The sequence below is a fragment of the Lemur catta genome, chromosome 16 (genome assembly GCF_020740605.2).
Source record: "Lemur catta isolate mLemCat1 chromosome 16, mLemCat1.pri, whole genome shotgun sequence".
NCBI classification, from domain to species: domain Eukaryota; kingdom Metazoa; phylum Chordata; class Mammalia; order Primates; family Lemuridae; genus Lemur; species Lemur catta.
Window position 1 is genome coordinate 20,161,645 of NC_059143.1, and position 19,679 is coordinate 20,181,323.

At 34.3% G+C, this 19,679-nt stretch overlaps 1 protein-coding gene across 1 annotated transcript in view; it reads right to left on the reverse strand.

The window, feature by feature from the left end:
* CDH2 (cadherin 2) overlaps positions 1–19,679 on the reverse strand; it is a 208,764-nt gene that overhangs the window by 55,260 nt on the left and 133,825 nt on the right. The window contains exons 3-6 of the mRNA XM_045527200.1: positions 7,325–7,551; positions 5,322–5,468; positions 3,427–3,582; positions 415–559 (exon numbers count right to left, since the gene is read on the reverse strand). Coding sequence (XP_045383156.1) covers positions 415–559; positions 3,427–3,582; positions 5,322–5,468; positions 7,325–7,551 — 675 coding nt within the window. The remainder of the gene's footprint in view (positions 1–414; positions 560–3,426; positions 3,583–5,321; positions 5,469–7,324; positions 7,552–19,679) is intronic.

A 19,679-nucleotide genomic window follows, 5' to 3' on the forward strand; every position in this document is an offset into this window, starting at 1 on the left:
AGGATTCCCAGTATTGTTTAATGGCTCTTACGTCGCCTGTGATCAAATCTGTACTTTATAAACTGAAAGCCTCTAGTCTCCTGGGACTCCCTTTCAAGCTGCACTGACTGTATCAACTAAAGCAGAATGAAAGAATCCTATAGATTCTATAGCGTAGAATCAAATATTGTAGTGCATTTTTTTTTTTCAAAGGTGGGAAAAATCACCGTGGGGGGTAAGAAGTATATTTTCCTGTTTTTCTCATTTCAATCAGTTTTTTCCCTAAGTTACCTACCTTTTTCCCCAAAAGCATTATGAATCAAAGAAAATGACATGAAATGATTCAGATGATTTCTTCTTTTTCTGGCTTATCTCATAGTGCCAGCTACACTACACCTCCTCAAGTCATCTCCAAATTATTATCTTCAAACTTACCAGGCTTGGATCCCTCAGGAACTGTGCCGTTCCAAACCTGGTGTAGGAACTCAGGTCTGTTGTCATTCATATCAATAACATTGATGACAATGTCAATGGGGTTCTCCACTTGATTTCCATTAATATCTACTGCATGTGCCCTCAACTGCAAAAGTAATTAGAAGATAAAACTTTAACAGATTTGTGTCTGTGAGAAGATAATATATACAATCACAGTGCTATTAAAATAGCAAAAATAAACAATAACAGCTGAAAGACAAAAGCTGTTCTTCCCATCCAAGTCTAAGTTAGCCCAAGTCCATGTAACTAGGGTAGGTATAGGAGCAAAAAGCCACCATTTACTACATAGAAGGCATTATGCTCAGAGCACAGTGGATTTTAACTCATTTAATCCACATACAAGAGTGGGGCAGAAACTGTCAGCAACTGAAGATGAGGAAATTGAGCTTCAGAAGGGCTAGGACTTATGAAGGTCACTGTTCTCTGCTGACAGAACTCAGATCCAAAACCTGTTCTGTCCAGCTCCAAAATCCTTTAGCTAAACCAGTAGAGGAGACAGAGTCAGGGTACTTAAAAATATGAAACTAAAACAGAGTAGTCATAGAGATCAAGAGAACAGAAAAAATCTAGAAAGAGTTAAATGCACATAGGAAATTTTGACACAAGTTTTTTTTTTTCTTAATTGTAAGAGTTATTCATAAACATTAAAAATACATGCATATATATATATAAGATAGCTGTTCCTCTCCCTAGCCCCAGTCCTCAGTTTTATAGGTATTCTTTTAGGAATTTTATCTTGTTTTCCTTCTTAAATAAATATAATCACTCATCTACTCTTGGCACAGTATCTTCAAAATTTTTTCATGCAGCACATAGAGATCCATTTCATTCTTTTCAATGTCTGTGTAGCGTTCCATTGGATTGTACATTTTTAAATGGAATGCTTCTACAGTTTTCCCAAGTCTGATGCTAGCTGTTGGTTTCTGTTGGGTATGCTCTACCAAGTTAAAGAAGCTTCAACATATCTTTTTTTTGGTTTAGAGGTCATTAAACTCATGAAACAATGTTATTGCCTTTCAACACCTATAGAGACAATCTTTTCCTCCTTGACTTATTTAATACTTTATATTACATTAATAGATTCTTAACACTGAACCTTAATTACACTTATAATTATACAAAATACTGAATCTGAATACTGAACTTTAATACTTGCAATTCTGCAATTAATTCTATTTTGTTATGGGTATTGCTTTTTTTAATGTGCAAGTAAGCAAGCATTTGGAGAGCAATAGTTTGCCCTAAAATTGACCTGAATATATTTATTTGCAGATTTTAAACCACAGGAGTTCAGATAGTAAAAACTCGTATAGGAAGAGATACTGAAGTTTTTTCTGTATTAATATTATTTATATTCATAAATTAGAGAGTAGTCTAAAATAAAGCTTGGTCTATTGTAAGCTACCTTTATCAAGTTTCCCTATTAATGCTATTATGTTTTGTAAAAGGTTTGAAAGATTTACTTCTTTCTCTGTGATTTAGAACAATACAAAAGGCATTCAAATAACCTGTTCTTTCAAGGATTTTAAAAGAATGGGCTGATGAAGCAATCAAAGCCTTTGAGAGGAGGGAGTGTTCAATAATACTCAGTGCTTAAAACAATTTAAATTTCTCATATGCTTATTCGTCTGATTAGGTCTAGGGAAATCTATTATAGTTAAAAAGTTCAATAATTTTAAAAGCTTGTACGAGTGCAAGAATTCAACAAATATATCAATGGGCAAAATAAGAGTCTAGAAACAAACACAAGCGCATGTGGGATAAAAGTTTTAATGACTAAGTGTCCATGACAAATCAATGGGACAACTAATTCAATACATGCTGCTGGGACAACAGGCTGGCCATAAACAAAGAACAAATTGAGTCTATATCTATCTAGCTCTCCTTTTATTAAAATAACTAACTCGGACATGGTGGCTCACACCTGTAATCTGAGCACTCTGGGAGGCTGAGGCGGAAGGATTGCTTGAGGCCAGGAGTTTGAGACCAGCCTGAGCTACACAGTGAGATCCCATCTCTACTAAAAATAGAAAAATCAGTTGGGCATGGAAGCACATGGCTGTAGGCCCAGGTACTCAGGAGGCTGAGGCAGGAGAACTGCTTGAGCCCAGGAGTTTGAGGTTGCAGTGAGCTATGATACCACTGCACTCTAGCCCTGGCAATGGATCGAGACTCTTATCTAAAAATAAATAAAGAAAGAAAGAAATAAAAATGAAATAAAATAAAATTAAAATTAAAAATAATAAAATAACTCCACAGAGATTAAAAAATTTAAATGTAAAAAAGTAAATACAATGAATAAAATTGGGGAGATTGAGGTCTTGGAGTAGGGAAGGCTTTTATCAACATCTCTGGAAAGCCAGAATGTATGAATTTAAACAAATGAATTATTCAGTGCAAAAACTATGGTGTACTATGGCAAAAATTATAAACAACAACAGAAGAAAAAAATATCAGACAAACTGTACTAACATCCCTAATAGATACATGGTTCTTAACAACAATAAGAGAAAAAGATAAAGAATCCAAAAGAAAATTCAACATCACATAGGAATAGGGCGTTCACTTTGATCGGAATACTATGTATCCATTAACAATGTTGTGATCTCTATATATTTTACACACAACAGTGACCCCATTCATAAAAATGTGTTCTTAGACACAAACTTAAGGCAAGTATCAACAGGCAAAGAGTAATGAGATTTTAGGCAATTTCACTTTCTTCTTTGTTCATTCTGGACACTATTTGCTTTTTTTATCAAGAGCATTCATCAATTCTATAAAAACAATAAAATTATTCAAATAAACCAAAAAGGCTACATACAAAGGCATTTCGTAAAACTCTCAGTATTAAGGCTTTCAGACTTATGTAAGAGGCAATGGTAAACTCTGCAGACATTTAGGATTCATAGAGTATTAACACAGAGAATTCTCAGCGGGTTGGAATCTTACATGAAACCGGGCTATCAGCTCGCGGTCCAGGGGCTTTGTCACGGACAGCTGACCTGAGATGGGGTTGATAATGAAGATACCAGTTGGAGGCTGGTCAGCTCCTGGCCCAGTCACGCTGTACCGCAGTGAAAGGTTTTTATCTCTATCAGACCTGATCTGAGGATCAAGAAAACAATCACATTAAACGAGAGACTAAATGAGCTCATTATCAGAGACAGGGCACGCCGCACGCCATGCCCTTTTGCAGTTCCAGACTTACACCATCTCTTCCCAGAAAACCACTCACACTCTCCCAGTACCTGCTCTTCCTCTCTGCTTCTTGGTGATAGGCTTCAAAAGAGATGTCATCCAACACCAGAAAGACTGGGGGCAACATTAACATCTAAAACAATACTCACTAGGCGCAGTGCAAAAAGTCACAATTTAAGAGTGTCAGTGTTTAAACAATCAAATTCTACCCTGGGAGTTTCTAGGTTAGACTATTTAACATAGTACCAGGTGTCCAATTTAATTAAAATAAACGTTGTTTACCTTTTTGCATCAGTTACAACAAGAAATCATTGTCTAACCGTAGTGTGAAATATCCTCTAATGGAACTCTAATATTATGATTGAGCCTGGATGTCAGATTTCTGTGCTTGCATTGTGCTAATGCTATTTATTACAACCAAAGCTTTCCATCTCATTTTAAGTTGGCACCTAATACTAAAATTCTTCATTAATAATACAGCATACAAGAGAGGATTTTAAAAAATATTTTTGTACTCTCAAACATTATATCCATTATAGGCTCACTGCCTTTTCCAAATACAACTACTCTCAGGACAATTAAGTCCATGTATGAGCAGTCACAGGAGGGAGAACAGGTTATGGAAGGGGAAGAACGTAGGCACAGAGATAGTGTGGACTGAGCAATACTGCTTAGAGGTAAGAATAAGAGACCTTTACTTATTAGGTACTTTTATGTAATTCTTTAATGGAGTCTAGTTATAGTTTTTCTTAAGTTAAGGTATAAATTCTCTTTTTTCCCCACACTCCACTGAGAAAGCTCCTTTATTTGGGGGCTATGTTCACTGTGAAACTGAACTATAATGTGCATTAAGACAGAATATACAACACAAATAAGTGGCTTATTAAAAAAACAGCTTTCAGTATGTGTTGGAATGATAAAATAACCATAAAAAGAAACATTTATATTTTAATAAATGGGAATACAAAAACATTGCCTTATTGTTCTTTTGTAATAAATGATGGATTGCTAATTTTACTAAACATGCAAAAAATACCTGTAATTTTTTTTGGATTTGATGGTATATATCTGAGAAGCAAAAAACTTACTTCTCAGATTTGAAAGCCTATGGTTTTGCACTGCCCTAGGGATTCTGTTAATGAATGGTATCAGAGGTCATTTTTTTTTTCTTAAAAAACTTTCAAATGCACTTGGTGTTGGCATTTTTTAGCAATAATTGCCCTTTATTTTTTCTTTGGCCCCAAAGTTGTCTGTAGAGGGCAAAGATCATCACGGACAGCCCAGCTTTCAGACAGGGAAGCTCAGGTGCATGTGTGTTGTTAGCATGGGAATGGTATGGATAGGAATGCACCTTGGTGTTAGGGCTTGCGTGTTCACTAACTGAACAAGCTTTACCATCCACAGTGCCCAAGACCTACAGAGAGCTCTACTTATAAATCATCCAAGAGATAACAAAGGAAAATGTGAAGAGGCTTTTTATAACATAGTAAAAATTCTACCTATACAGAAATTTTGTTTTTAGTACATACATGTCATAAACTCTACTTTGTGAAAAAAAAAAAAAAAAAAAAAAAAAAACAGACAAAACCATTTCTAACATACATTTGCCACATGCCATGGAAACAGTTAAGACTGTGCCACCCTACCCTGACGAGCTCTTGAGGGAAAGGGCCTCTGGAGTTTTCTGGCAAGTTGATTGGCGGGATGACCCAGTCTCTCTTCTGTCTCTGTAGGTAGCCATTGTGCTTAGCCGCTTGCCTGGGAAATACTATTTCTTCAACTTCTGGTGATTCCTTAGCATTAAAACACACAAGACATTCCTGAGTACTGGGAAAACCATTTTCTGAAAGTACATCAATATTAATGAATACCTGAAAGCATAGGAATCACAGTTTTTTTTTTTTTTTTATATATATATATTTTTTTATTTCAGCTCATCATGGGGGTACATAAGTTTAGGTTATATACATTTTCCATGTCCCACCCATCCCCCCGAGTCAGAGTCCCAAGCGCGTCCGTTCTCATTCTCCCGACAGTGCACCTGGTACTCATCAATATGAGTCCGGAGGATCTTTCCTTGTCCCCTTTTTAAAACAATAGAAAACACCATAAAATGCTGGGGTTACACTGTGCACTGAAAAAGTGCATTCTAAACAATTTATTACATGGCTCAACTGCATCACCTACTTGCAGTTTCTATAAACCTCCTTAGATAGTAGTTAATGCTGAGCAAAATTTAATAGTACCCTTTTATACATTTCTCATTAGTCTAAAACCACAGTTCAGGTAATGTGCTACTGTACATTAAATTTAGATCTTGATGTGCTAAAATATAATTTGAATTCCAAGAGAAGTTTAATACATACTGCTAAGGAATGTCTCAAATATTTATGAGCCTATTAAATCCCACAGAATTAATGCTGTAATTATTCTAAACCTATGTCAGCCATGATGGATGCTATAGATGACCCACTTTACACATTAGGTATTAATCTCTGCTGGATGTCAACATTTTCTTCTGTTTCTCCATCTATCTGTAGACATTTTAGCCATTAGCCCTTGCTGCTTCAGTGCAAATATCCAAGCTAGTTTGCTGGAACACAGTGAATCAACAACAAAAGCATCTTTTCACTCCATTAGTTACCAGTTTCTCACATTATATTACCCAAATGACATGGCTACCCTTAACTGTTAATAGATTAACAAATTAAATTTCACATAATGAAACCCCAAAACTGGAATATGAAAGAAATTATATATTTTCCTCAGATATATTCATTCATATTTGATTTGGGGTATGTATATCACACTTAAAATTAAATACAAGAAATGAATACTTGTGTTTCTATTTCCCACAGTACAATAAATACACAAAATGTAATAGTCATAGTTCATAAAATCATGGACTTAAAAATATATGGGTGTGTTCCCACATATTTGTTTTGAATTAACTCAAAGAATTAGATTATTCAGAAAATAATATTATAATACTTTTACTGAAGAAGTTGTCATATTTTATTTAAAATTCCTAACATAATGACTTATACAAAACAAGTGCTCAATAAATGTTTGTTGAATTGAATTGAATGGTACTCTGTTAGAAATATAACTCATTTATTTTATCTTGGCTCATAGTAACTTCCACCAGAGGGAGTGTATCATTCCTAAAAGTCATATTGGTGGTATAAATAATTCATGCCCCCCAATTTGATTATTAAGGGAAAAGACAAAAACTCAATACTCACTGCCAGAAATGCTTTTCAGTTACTACTGTAAATCTGTTCTTCTCATCTAATAAATTTGACCGATGACATCTTGCAAAGAATTGTTTATTTTGTGGTTATATTTAACAGCTTGTAAAGCTTCTAAGAAATTTAAAACAAACAACTACTTCTAATTTAGATTAAGTTATAAATCTTGAAGTATAAATAAACCTTTCAAATGCAATTTCTGGTTGCTTAAAATATACTTAGTCTAAGTATCATAAAAGATTAAAAATACAACAAAATGCTGTTAAATGACTAGAGGTGCTAAAAATTCAAATATTGGCCATCCATTAATGTGATGTGAAGCAAAGTATGTATTTAGTTCAATCTATATAAATCTGATTGTTAAGCAACAGCCCCAATGCCATATTTAGATACTATACCTTCACTGCTTCCTCTGTTAAGGTTGGCTTGAGGCTCAATTTTACAGCCACTTGCCACTTTTCTTGGGTCTCTTTGTCTTGGGCGTATATGAGGAACTTGGAATGCTCAGAGGAGAGCGGAAAGCTTCTCACGGCATATACCATGCCGTCTTCATCCACCTTGAAATCTGCTGGTTCACTGCTTTCATACTGCACTTTTCTTTTTCCATTGCAGTTGCTAAACTTCACTGTAAAAGACAATAAAGGTATCCATTTAATTAGAATACAAAGGCAAAAACAACTAACACCTAAACCTATATCCTGCTTAGGTGAAAAGATAAAATGCAGTAGCATGAAACAGATGTTTTCTTTTCGTATTGTCACAGGCATTTTCATTCTGTAGAAGGTCAGGTGGTAGCTCTGAGTGATGCCTCAGCATCTCCTTGTTTCACAGCTTCCCCTGCTTTTCACACTGCCCCGACACTGGGACGTTGGGTGTGTCACTGACACTTTTCACTGATACTGCTTCCCATTCCCTTCCAAAGGCCTCAGTCCCAGCTCCAAAGTCACTGCAGGTAAAACAAACCCACTGTTCCCAGTCCTTGCGTAGCAATATGAGCTGTACTACCTTAGTTTTTTAGCCATGCCTGAAACTCACTGGGTGAGGTACTCCAGGGCAAATAAATATTCTTATTTATCTTGTATACCCTGCACACGTTTCCTGACATAGTGTCTTAATATATAATTTTTTGAATAAATGCTTAAAGGAAGAAAGCAATGCAATTACTAATGCTGAATGCCTACCATGTTCTAGAATTTTAAGACCTTATGTCAATTAAAAGGTGAATAATTTGCAATTTCTATCCCTCATGGTCATTATAATAGTTCTATTAAGCAACAAATAACTTTATAAATTTTCAAACAAGTGAAAATAAACATGTATCTCAAAATAAATTTTAAACTGAAAAAAAAATCTATGGCTCAAGAGTAGAAGAATCAAAGTGTCTTATCTCTATCTTACATGCAATGACTTTAAATTTTAAAAATTAACGCTTTCTTAAATGCTGTGCAGCTTATTTCTCAGCAGCTAATAAAATGAAAGCTAAACCATGTACTTATGCGGAACTAGACATATTCAAGACAAAATAATAAAAATAAAAATATTTTCTAAGGAAGACTATTTCCATTGAAGTCCTTAATCCTTCTTTTTCAAAGAAAATTCTATGGAAATAGCAAAGAGACCAAATAAAAAACAATTTTTTATTTCTGTAAACATCTAATGCTATATATCCTGACCACGATTACATAGGATATTCTTTTGAATGCAGTTAATAGGCACACATTAAAAAATATAATCATATACACCTTTTGCATTTCTCAAGGATCTCAGTCAAGTTTTATGAACCTTCCCCAACCTATATATGAGCTTATGACAGTTCTTTTGCTTTCATTAGTAAAAATTCACTGAAACATGCATAAGAGCACAGCCAAATAACACATACACTATTTCCCTTAATTACTATAAAATCCTTGATAAAAGTAATAAGATACTTTAGCTACTGAATATATTATTTTCCATATAATGCCACATATATCATATTTCATATTTCAATCATTTCAAAATGAATATAAAAGTTGTACCTCCAACTAAATTATGTTAAATCAAAACATTTTTCTTTGGAGTAGAAATATACCAAAAGATATTTAATTATCCCATCTTCCAATGCAGTGTGGTTTAAAAGTAAAAAATGGAACAATGCCATCTACTACTTATCTTGTATTAAAGACAGCAAAATGAAAAGTAAAATTGTTTTTCAGAAGCCCTCTGAGAAATCAAAATGAAAGACTTTTGCCATCTTTTTGTATAAAAAGTACCTTTTTTATATCATGAAACGAATCCACGGTACTTAAAAACCTGTCATCTGAATCAGAAAAAAATATATGCTCTTTTGCACACAGTTTTGTTAACTTTTACCCCTCTAGCTTAATCCTCATCCATTCACACCTGGATTGTTGCAACCGCCCGCTGGTGGTGGTCTTCCCCCCAGCTCCTGGTCATGGTGCACCAACTGCTAGACTAGACCTCTGCTGTGATTTTCTCCTCCCCGACTAATATCTGTAATATTATCCGTCAACTCTTTAACCTAGTGTACAAAGCTCTCTTAATTCTTGATCACCCAGTCTCTTCAGTTTTACTTCCATCATTTTCTAAAACAAATTCTGCCCAGCGAGACAGATTCCACAGTCATTTCCTCCACCTCACTGCTGCCCAGCCCCCAAGCCCATGGCTTTGTCTGGGACGCTCACCCAGTTTCCACCCACAGCCCTGGAGCCCCACTCCATCATTCTGGGGGAAGACTCCACCGTCACGCCCTTCATGTGATGCCAGCCTATGCCCTCATTTGGGACTGCTCTGAATTTTTTATTTTATTTAAATTTTGTATTTCCTATTCATTGAAGCATATTAACACTATTTTATTATAATTATTCTAATCAATAATGCTAATTTATTAATAATTTAATGTGACTAGATCTTCTCTCCCTAAGCAGATTATAAACTAACTTTGGCTTCCTGAGAGTGAGTCTTGGTACTTTTGTTTCCTGTGACACTTAACAGTGACAGGGAAAGTATACATGCTCCTTAAATATCCAGTAATACCTTACAATTTTCCAGAAAACTAGAAAACAGATTGGAAACTTAAAAGTATGCAACGCCCGCTATAGCAACTTGCAGCAACAAAACCAAAAAAAACCCAGGGACTTCAAATAATTTGACTTTGTATTAGGTTGTTGGTAATAGAAGAAAAGGAATTAATATTTGTGGAATGCAAGGCATTGGAAAAAAACACTCAGCATTATGTTATCTACGTTAACCTTAACAATAACCTCCTGAGGTGGGAATCATTATTTCTGTTCTACAGATAAGAAAAAAACTCAGAGTCACCTATGCCCTGGCTATTTGACTCCTTTGCTGTTCTCCCTCCTACAAAAGCGCTAAATAATATAATTAAATTCAGGACTTACGTTATTGAAACCTAAAGCTTTAAGAGACAATAAAACCAAAGAAATAACCAAGAGGCCTGATAAATGCTTGTGAAGGGAATAATTCCAATTTAGACCTCTGAGAATACCATAGTAAATGTACTAAAAGGTAATTCTAGAATTAGAGAATTCCCTAAATGTCCTACAGAGGGCAGTAGCTGGAGCCCCTTCAGGTGGGGTGAGGGAGAGACAGGCAGAAGGATTTGCACTCACTGGTACTGGGGGGTCCTGTTCCGTTAATGTGGCACTCAGTTACCTATCTGGATTCAGGCGTCAGGAGTGCTCGGAAGGGAAAGAAGGAGGCCTTTGAAAAAAAATGCATTTGCATAGAAGAAAAAAATGAGCCTTTTTCTATAAGGGGTCATTGCATAGCCTAAGAATGAGAAGAGGTTGACCTCACAGAGTCTGACGCTAGAGAAAACACTTTGGAGGAAATGGCATAAAGGTCAGTCCTTTAAAGTTGATTAGTTTTTCTAGCACCCCAGCCCCTAACCTATAACCAATATGAATTGCTTTAATATATCTATTATTATATTTTGGGGGCTTTTAAACAGATGCTAATTCTCATTTGCTTGAATATTAAAAAAAGGAAAATTTTTTTTGGCATTGTTCGGGCTCAACAGAATGTATTGGGTTACATAATTCTCTTTGCACATTCAACCAGTTGAATCAATACCTTAGATAAAAATAAGCCAACTGTCAACTGAAAAAGTTCTCCTCAGTGAAATATTAGTCCTGATTCCATCCTGTGGCTGTGAAGTAATCCATGGACAGTGCCAGGCTCATGGCTGCAGTCATGGGCTTCGTCAATGTTAACCATGTTTTATTGTTTTCAAGTCACACAAATTAAAGAGCTTACTCATTTCAATGGATAATATGTGAATTCCATTTATTATCCACTGCTCGACTGGTATTGGCTGTTGTTTTGTTCACATATGACTTAGATACAGCTAGAAATATTTTCTCAAATTTGACAAGATTTACCTCTGCCCTAGGACCAAACACTAAAACTTACTCAAGAAGATATTTTTTTTAATAGAAACTTAAAAGTTGTTAATGGGAAACAAAGTGGAAAATTTCTATGTTATAGAATTTTAGTTACATCACTAATATATATATTTACAATTTATAAATTAGATTTATTTATAGTTTATAGTCTTTCAAAAAAAGTTTTCAGGTTAAAAATAATGAAGATGGACAGTAACCATTTGGAAGGGAGAAAAAGATATCAAATAGACATAGTTTAATTATTAAAATTAGATTTAAAATTGAACTTTGAAGATGAAAATAAAGCAAATATCATGGACATTTGACTTTTGTAAGAAGAAATATATAGCTCACTGGAACCAACCTGTTTTTATTAAACATTTTCCTTATGGATGGTAGATAAAGAATTCTGAGTAACATAATGAACAATGTGTGTGTGTATGTGTGTGTGTATGTGTGTGTGTGTGTGTATATATATATATATATTTTTTTTTTTTTAGACACGGTCTCACTCTGTCCCCTAAGGCTGGAGTGCAGTGGCATCATCATAGATAGATGCAACCTCAAACCCCTGGGCTCAAGCAATCCTCTCATTTTAGGCTCCAGGGATTATAGGCACATGCCACCATGTGCAGCTAATTTTTCTGTTTTTTGTAGAGATGGGGTCTTGCTATTTGCCCAAGCTGGTCTCAAACTCCTGGCCTCAAGTGATCCTCTTAAAGTGCTAGGATTACAGGTGTGAGCTGTGCCTGGCCATGAAAAATATTTTTAACTTTTAATTTTCGAAACATGGAGCAGTTTTATTTTATTTTTTAAATATATGGGCTTTCAAGAAGAGCTGATGACAAATTTATCTTAAATTAAAATACATGCTTAGCAGTGGAACTATTCTATATGATAATATAGAATGGTGAATACATAACATTATGTTTTTGGCAAAATCCACATAACTGTACAACACAGAGAATGAACTCTATTAACTCAAGTCCAACTTTAGTTAATAATAATGCATCATTAATGGTTTGTCATTTGTAACAAATGCACAACACTACTGTAAGACGTTAATAATGGGGGAAACAGTAGATGTGAGGGAGATATATGAAACACTAATTTCCACTCAATTTTTCTGTAAACATAGAACTGGTCTAAAAAAATAAAGTTCATTGATTAAATATAACACGTTTCCTTACAGATGATGGTGGAACCTGCTAATTGTTTGATATCTGAAAGGAAATGGATAGTTGTCCAGTTGTCAATATCCTCAATCTCTCCTAAACTTGACTTCCGGTGAATTGCCTCAAGCTGGTATTTGTCAGAGCTGGATAATATAATGGAATCAATAATTTTACGTAATTAACCTAAGTATGCAGATACTGAGTTGGTGTTTAATGAAAGTCATGCTATATTATCAGACACATGTATATGGAATTCTATTATTTTAAAAATAATCAAAGAACCTGACTTAAAATGGTTTTCTAACAGAACAATCTTCTTTACATTAAAACATTAATTTTGCCATAACATTGGAGAAAAGAAAATACATTTCCTTAGACAACTGAAAGAGCAGGCTTGATCCACTGGATTAATCAAATTTAAAACAAATCTACATACCAATAAATGACTGTGGCTAAAAACATTGTAATATTAAACAAGAAATTTATTATTAGAGCTACTGCATAGTTTTCATACATAATATGTAGTTACTGTGTTCTAGCCCACATAAAACTTTGTTAACATGATTAATATAAAATTAAACACCAGCAAAATAATTATTTAAAAGTACTTTTTTACTCTTAAAGCAATATCTCAAATTAATGTCAACCATAAAGCCATAATATCCTCATAAAATATTAACAGGAAACCACAGATCTTATATATTAAATGTATTAGCAGTTAATAGCACTACATAAACTATGTGAATGAAAATGTGCAAATACTTACATATGCTTTATAATATTTGCTCAAGTAAAACATCATACCATATTTAGAAACAATTACAAGAGAACACTAAAGTACTGTCATGCCTAAATATGCCTTTGACTTTATATTGTTTTTTCCTACATTACTTGCTATTTTTGAAGCCATATTGGGAAAACAGAAATAGTTTCACAGTGTTAAATGAAGTTCTCCTTCCAAAGGCATAGAGTAATATTTATTAATGAACTAAATATCTATTAATAAAGACATATAATGGAGGAAGGTAGGGGGGAGCTGTCTTAGTATTTCTCAGTGTTTTTATATATAGATTCCAATGGAGAATGGTTTCCATGTATCAGGTTTGCTCATAAATCTGAAAATCTTAGATTTTCTTTTGCTACCCTAGGCCTTTTCTAAGTTTCAATTTGAGAAACAATTTTTTTTCTAGAACAACTTAGTAGCCATTCATTCCAAGGCCTACCAATCCTTTCACACATGTAAAATGGGATAAATTTAGAGATGGTTTGGGAATATCTTTGTGGAGCTTGGTGAAAAAAGTCATTACATTTTCTTTATAGCATATATTTATGATAAGAAAAATGAAATACAGAATATTAGGGAATATATTAACTACTTAACCTGAAGAACACTTCCAACTGTTTTTAAAATCTGTAATGATAAACTTGATCTTGTATTCACGAAATTCCTTTTTGTAACAAGTTTAGTTATTGAAATATCAAATTCTTGATAATTATCATCAATAAAAATTTTATTCACAAAAGTTGGTAGGAGGAAAGGGTAGCACACCATTTATCACTTTTTCTCCAAATGCCAGAATGTTCTTTCTTGGCATGATCAATGAGGGATAAATTTATTACATTTCACATTCCTTCTTTTTCTTACATTGACAATTGCAATGTTGAAAGTCCTTGTGGAAATGCAAATGCTTTTCAAAATTTTTCCTATTAAGTATTTCAAAATAATAAGTAAAACTTTACTTCAAGTAAAGAAGTTTTAGAGTAATTCACATGTATTGCTCTAAGAGTCTTATTTTTTTTTTAGATTTTAAAATGTATCACCAATTAAATATCACAAGTGAATCATTTTATCCTTTTTCCAAAGTTGAATTTTTACTTCAAAACTATAAACTCTGTATATGTAATATTTTTTACACAGCCTTCACAATTTTCAATGAAGTTCATTAAGGCGCTCCAAAATGTCAGGTCAGTAAGCTATTTTTTTCAAATGAATAACTCTCCTTCAAAAAATCTAAAATGAGTAACATTCAAACACACTCATAATCCATTTTTCTATTAGCTAATAAACTCTTGAAAAATCATTGTCTTTTGGGCAGCTTGCACACTTTGGCATATATTAGTAGTAATCCCTTATCTTTGAATAAAGCTGTAGCCATTTGTTTAGATTCATATTTTTGTATCAATTCATGTAGAATTAAGAATAAAATTTTGGTATTTTATTACACAGTGAGGTGACTTATAGCAAATAACAATGTAGTGCATGCATATTTCAATATAGCTAGAAGAGAATAATTTGAATGTTATCATCTCATATTATTTTAATTTTTATGAACTAATTTTTATGTTTTATTATAAAAAGTCTTCATATTTTTATCACTATAAAAAAGTCCAAAGGCACATGAATTCTAATCTGAGGGGTTTATTATTACACTAACTGATATTATAATCATTGGGGTGGGGGTGTGGATTCTAGTGATTCCAATGTCACTAGACCTCACTGACCAATAAATATCGGGGGCCTATAAGCAGTCTTATTAAAAAACTAGAAACTTGGATTTTTGTGTGAAACTTTAAACTGTAGAGAAGAGGTCACATGCTGGTAGTAGCTTAGTCTAGTTTTCAGACATGCTTTGCTTTGAGCCATGCAGCATTTTCAATAAAGTAATTTCATGTTCTTCTGATTCTTCCACCTCCTGTGAGAAGTCAGATGATACAAGTAAGGCTCCAATTTGCTCAGAAAATGAGACTACTCAAGTGCTAGCTAAAGTCCTGTCCCACTACTGTCCTTTGACTTTCAACTACCTAACTCTCCTTCTAGTCTATCAACAGGGCAGAGGCTATTTGGACCAAAACACAGTGGTGGCCTGAATCAGTTGAGGAATCTTGGTAGTGTCTTTTGAAAATGGGAGTAGAGGTGGGGAGTATTTTTTAAAAACTAAAAAAAAAGATAAAATGAGTATCGATAGCACACCTGTATTCATGGCATTCTGGCTGGGACATACTGATCTATTAATAGTTTACCAAACTGCTGAAACATTAAGCCTTATGGAGGTTATTAGTGATGATCAGCAATATCTTCAGTTTTCTCCCTTTCCTAGACATTCATAAAGATTACACTTCTCATCTTCCTTGACATTAGGCATGGCCATGTGGCCAATAAAATCAGGAGGTTGAAGGGGCTCATATCACTTTTCAGCAAAGGCATTTAAAAGTTGATGCCCTCTTCCCCTGCAGTGGCAATTATGAAAGAACGTGTCCCATGGAGGCAACACAAGATCAAGCCCACAGGCTGAGTGAGCCACCCCGTGCAGAACTTCCCTGAGAGTCATCTGCACCCACAGTGGACTCTGCATGAATGAGAAATTAATGTTTTTATTTTAAGCACAGAAAACTGGTGGTAACTGTTAGTGCAGCACATCCAGCCTAGGATGTCTCATAAGGCTTCGACTTGAGTGATCTAAAGCACAGGAAAATTAGGATGAAATGTGCATAAAAATGAAATAAATCAGAATCAATCTTATTGTAGGTTAAGTTCATAAAACAAAATTATTTTTTATTCCTAAAAGTCTTGATATTTCTCCACTGAAAGAAAAGTTTTATTATAATGTTCCCCAAAATGTTATGAAATCTATTAGTAAAGTTGTTATTTCATTTCATTTCCTGGGAAAGTCATGTAATACTTAACTAACACCTGTACACAAATTACCACAAATAAAAGAAAGAATAATGTGGTATGATACTCTTGATATGAAATTGAAAAAATCAAAATAGCAGTAGGGATGATATGGAAGAATGATTATGACATCGAAAATATAAAATTTAGATTTTCTATAGTCCAACAATGCTATGCATATAATTTTATATAGTAAACTATTGGAAAACCAGTAAGATTATTCATTTTCCCTGTGTGTATTCTAATAACTCAAAGATTTTTAAGCTGTTCTTCACTTCATTGATATTCTTCCTCCAGGCCTCTCTATGCCATGAAATTCAATGAAAACCATTTCTTTTGACAGCTAATATATATATAAAATTAACAGTGCTCAGGTAGAATTATTTTCTTTTTCGTAGAACGTGCCCATTAACAAATTACACTGAAATATCACTACCTCTAATTAAATTACTCTCTCGGAGTACAGGTGGTATAGAAGCTCCCTGTCCCCAACTCTATGGTTATTAGTGTCTGAAATTTGATGCAATTTAGTTAGCTGCACATTTCAGGCTACTTATGTCAACAAGAAGAAAACCTAATTCCTAATTTTTGTAAGATGGCTTTGTTAATTTTTAAAGAAAAAAAAGAGTTTCAACATAAATTTTACTAAAAACAGAAACCCCTGGTAATTGGAGTTTTCAAAAACATCACTATAAAAGGAAATACTGAATGTGCCCCCAGAGTTCCCAACTTACAAATACACAGGTAGACCAAGTAACAAAACAGTTATATGGTTTATGAAACCTGAATAAAAGAAAGAGGTACGTAAAACGTAATGTTCATTAAGCAAATTAGCCCTACTGGAATGATGTGATATCACATTAACTGAAAGTAAAGTCCATCGAGCTATTAAACCATTAAATCCAAACTCATCACTGACAACAAAGTAATAAAACAAGCAAAAGGGTAAGACTTTATCCTAAACACTTAAAACAATTTAAGAAGTATTTATTCCTTAGGAGAAAAAGATCATGATAATACATGAAGAAATGACAATGTATATAAAACAGCTTTTGGAAACTTACCATAACAATATACAACTCATAGTTTAAAAACTGAATTCCCAACTTTTAATGCCAATCTACCAAGAAGATGTATCAACTGACTAACTGCTAGAAAGAACTTTGTAAATAGCAAAGTTGGACTGTTCACAGAAAGCAAACTATAAAAATTCAATAAAAGCAATAACAAAACCCCGTTATTTCTGAAGGCTGCCTACATTTTCTGAATGTTAGCTACTTGACGTGTAGTAAGTATTTAATAAATGCAGAATTCCATAAAAATTTCAGCAATGTTACTGTTTCCTTCACAAAGGAAATGAAGTTATTCAAAGTAATTACATAAAATCTCTAAGTTGCCAATAGAATTTAAGTACTAAAAGCAATGAATAAATTCTACCACAAATTCATTAATGTATTATTTGGGAAGCATCATCACATAACGTAGAAAAAAAATCATGGCCTCACAGTCCATGTTTTATCATTGTTTTAGGTCACCACTTCACGACTTTTTGCAGAATTATTGCATAAACCCTAGATAGCTGCTCTAGCAGCGGAAAATATTCTCCCAACAACCTAAAGAGATAGTGTTTCTCAGATCCAGTTCAGCTCACTCTGGTCTGACACACAGAGTCACAAGTAAAACAAGGGCAAGTTATCTATGGCACACAATTAAGAAGTGGATTTCGCTTTTAATGTATTAACATAACAGCAATAAAAGGCCATTTAAAGATTACTTGACTTTATACACATATGTAAATGCCTAAGTTGGGTAATACCCTTTTAAAATGCCAGTTTATGTTTAGAAATTATAAGTTAGCTCTTCCTAAATTTTTATTAGTGTTGAAAAACACAGTTGAATCAAAATGCCATCACTGGTTAAAAAAAAAAAAGGAGAGAAACAGCAACAACAAAATCCTCTTCAAAAATGTTCCCTCCCTGTCACAGCCCCAAATGAACATCTACCTCTGTGAACACACCAGCTCAGCAATTTGAATAGCTGCTGCTTCAACTGACAATAATAAGCTTTATCCTCATTAATGGGCTGACATTTCCTCTTGGAGAAATGATTGCGTCTCTATTTTATCATTCTCATTAATTATAACCAAAGTGAGTGGGATTCATTGCCGTACCCTGTAACAGGATGGCCATCTCAGGTATGCTCAGGCCCCACACCACATGATTCATCTAGAAAACATCTTCAGTGCGTGAGCGCTCTAGAATTGTGCCTAGGAGAATTAATCCCACTCACCCCTCCCTGAGTGCCACTAAACACTCTTAGTCCAGCTGCCAGGGGTACTTACGAAGGGTCAAGGTATACTTAAATATTCCAGAGATAAAGATTTTTCACATTTAATTCTCCCCGTGTAAATACGGAAACATGTATTACAGGATTTTCATTACATTAACTAAGATGATGTCAAGGCAAGTATCCTGTGCACATATTATTTGCTTCCCACTTCCCATTACCCAATCTGTATGTATTAGCTACAATAAATCGAGTTAGGCTAAAACAATATCCTTATCCTGCCCTGATGAGTAGATGCAATAAGCAGACTAGGCTGAATTATATCCTTTTGCCTAAAAGCCCCAGCAATATTAATGTTTCAGAATAATATATTAAAAATGCTATTTTTTTGAAAACTAACCTACGGTAGACATTTGGCTTCCACAGCATAAAAAGTGAAAGAAAACAACAGATGTGAATAATTGAGATAATGACAGAAAAAATACACACTTAAATGGAATGCTGAAAGATCTATTAAATGTGAATTTTTTGTCTAAAAATATAACATGTTTTTAAAGGAGGGATATAAAACCAAGAACACATAGAAACTTGAGGTTGGAAGACTTCTGGATAACATGGCATGGCACAGTGGGTCCACATCTTTTAAGTATCACCTTGTTCCAAACACACAGCAACAATAATAAAATACAGAGTTAAGACAAAACAAAATAACTAGCCAGGCTCAAATATAAGATAAATATCTCTGTGGATCAGAAAGGAACCAGCATAAACTGGCACCTGGCTAGGGAACAAACAGGGGTAACTGGAAGCTCAGCCTCTACAGGGAAAGGGGGCGTGAGGGTGACAGGAAGCTGGGTACAGCAGCTGGGATGCCACCTGACTCCAAGGAACTAGGCTGGTACTGTGACCAAGGCTGGAATTGTGCAAGGGCAGAATCAGAGATGAAAATAAAAAGTTTCATTCACAATGATCCTGGAATTCCCAAATTATTACACATCAAAAAAATCTAGTGCTAAGGAAAGCCAACACAATCGGCAATCAGAACCTAACACGCTCCAAATGAAATTAATTCCATGGAGTACTCTTCTGGTTTCCCCCATCCCACTGGCCACTCCTTCAACATGTCCTTCAGTGCCTTAGGGTTTAGCCCATGACCTTCACTTCTCTACATTCTCACCCTAGGTAAGTTCGACTAGTTGTAAGGTTTTAAAAA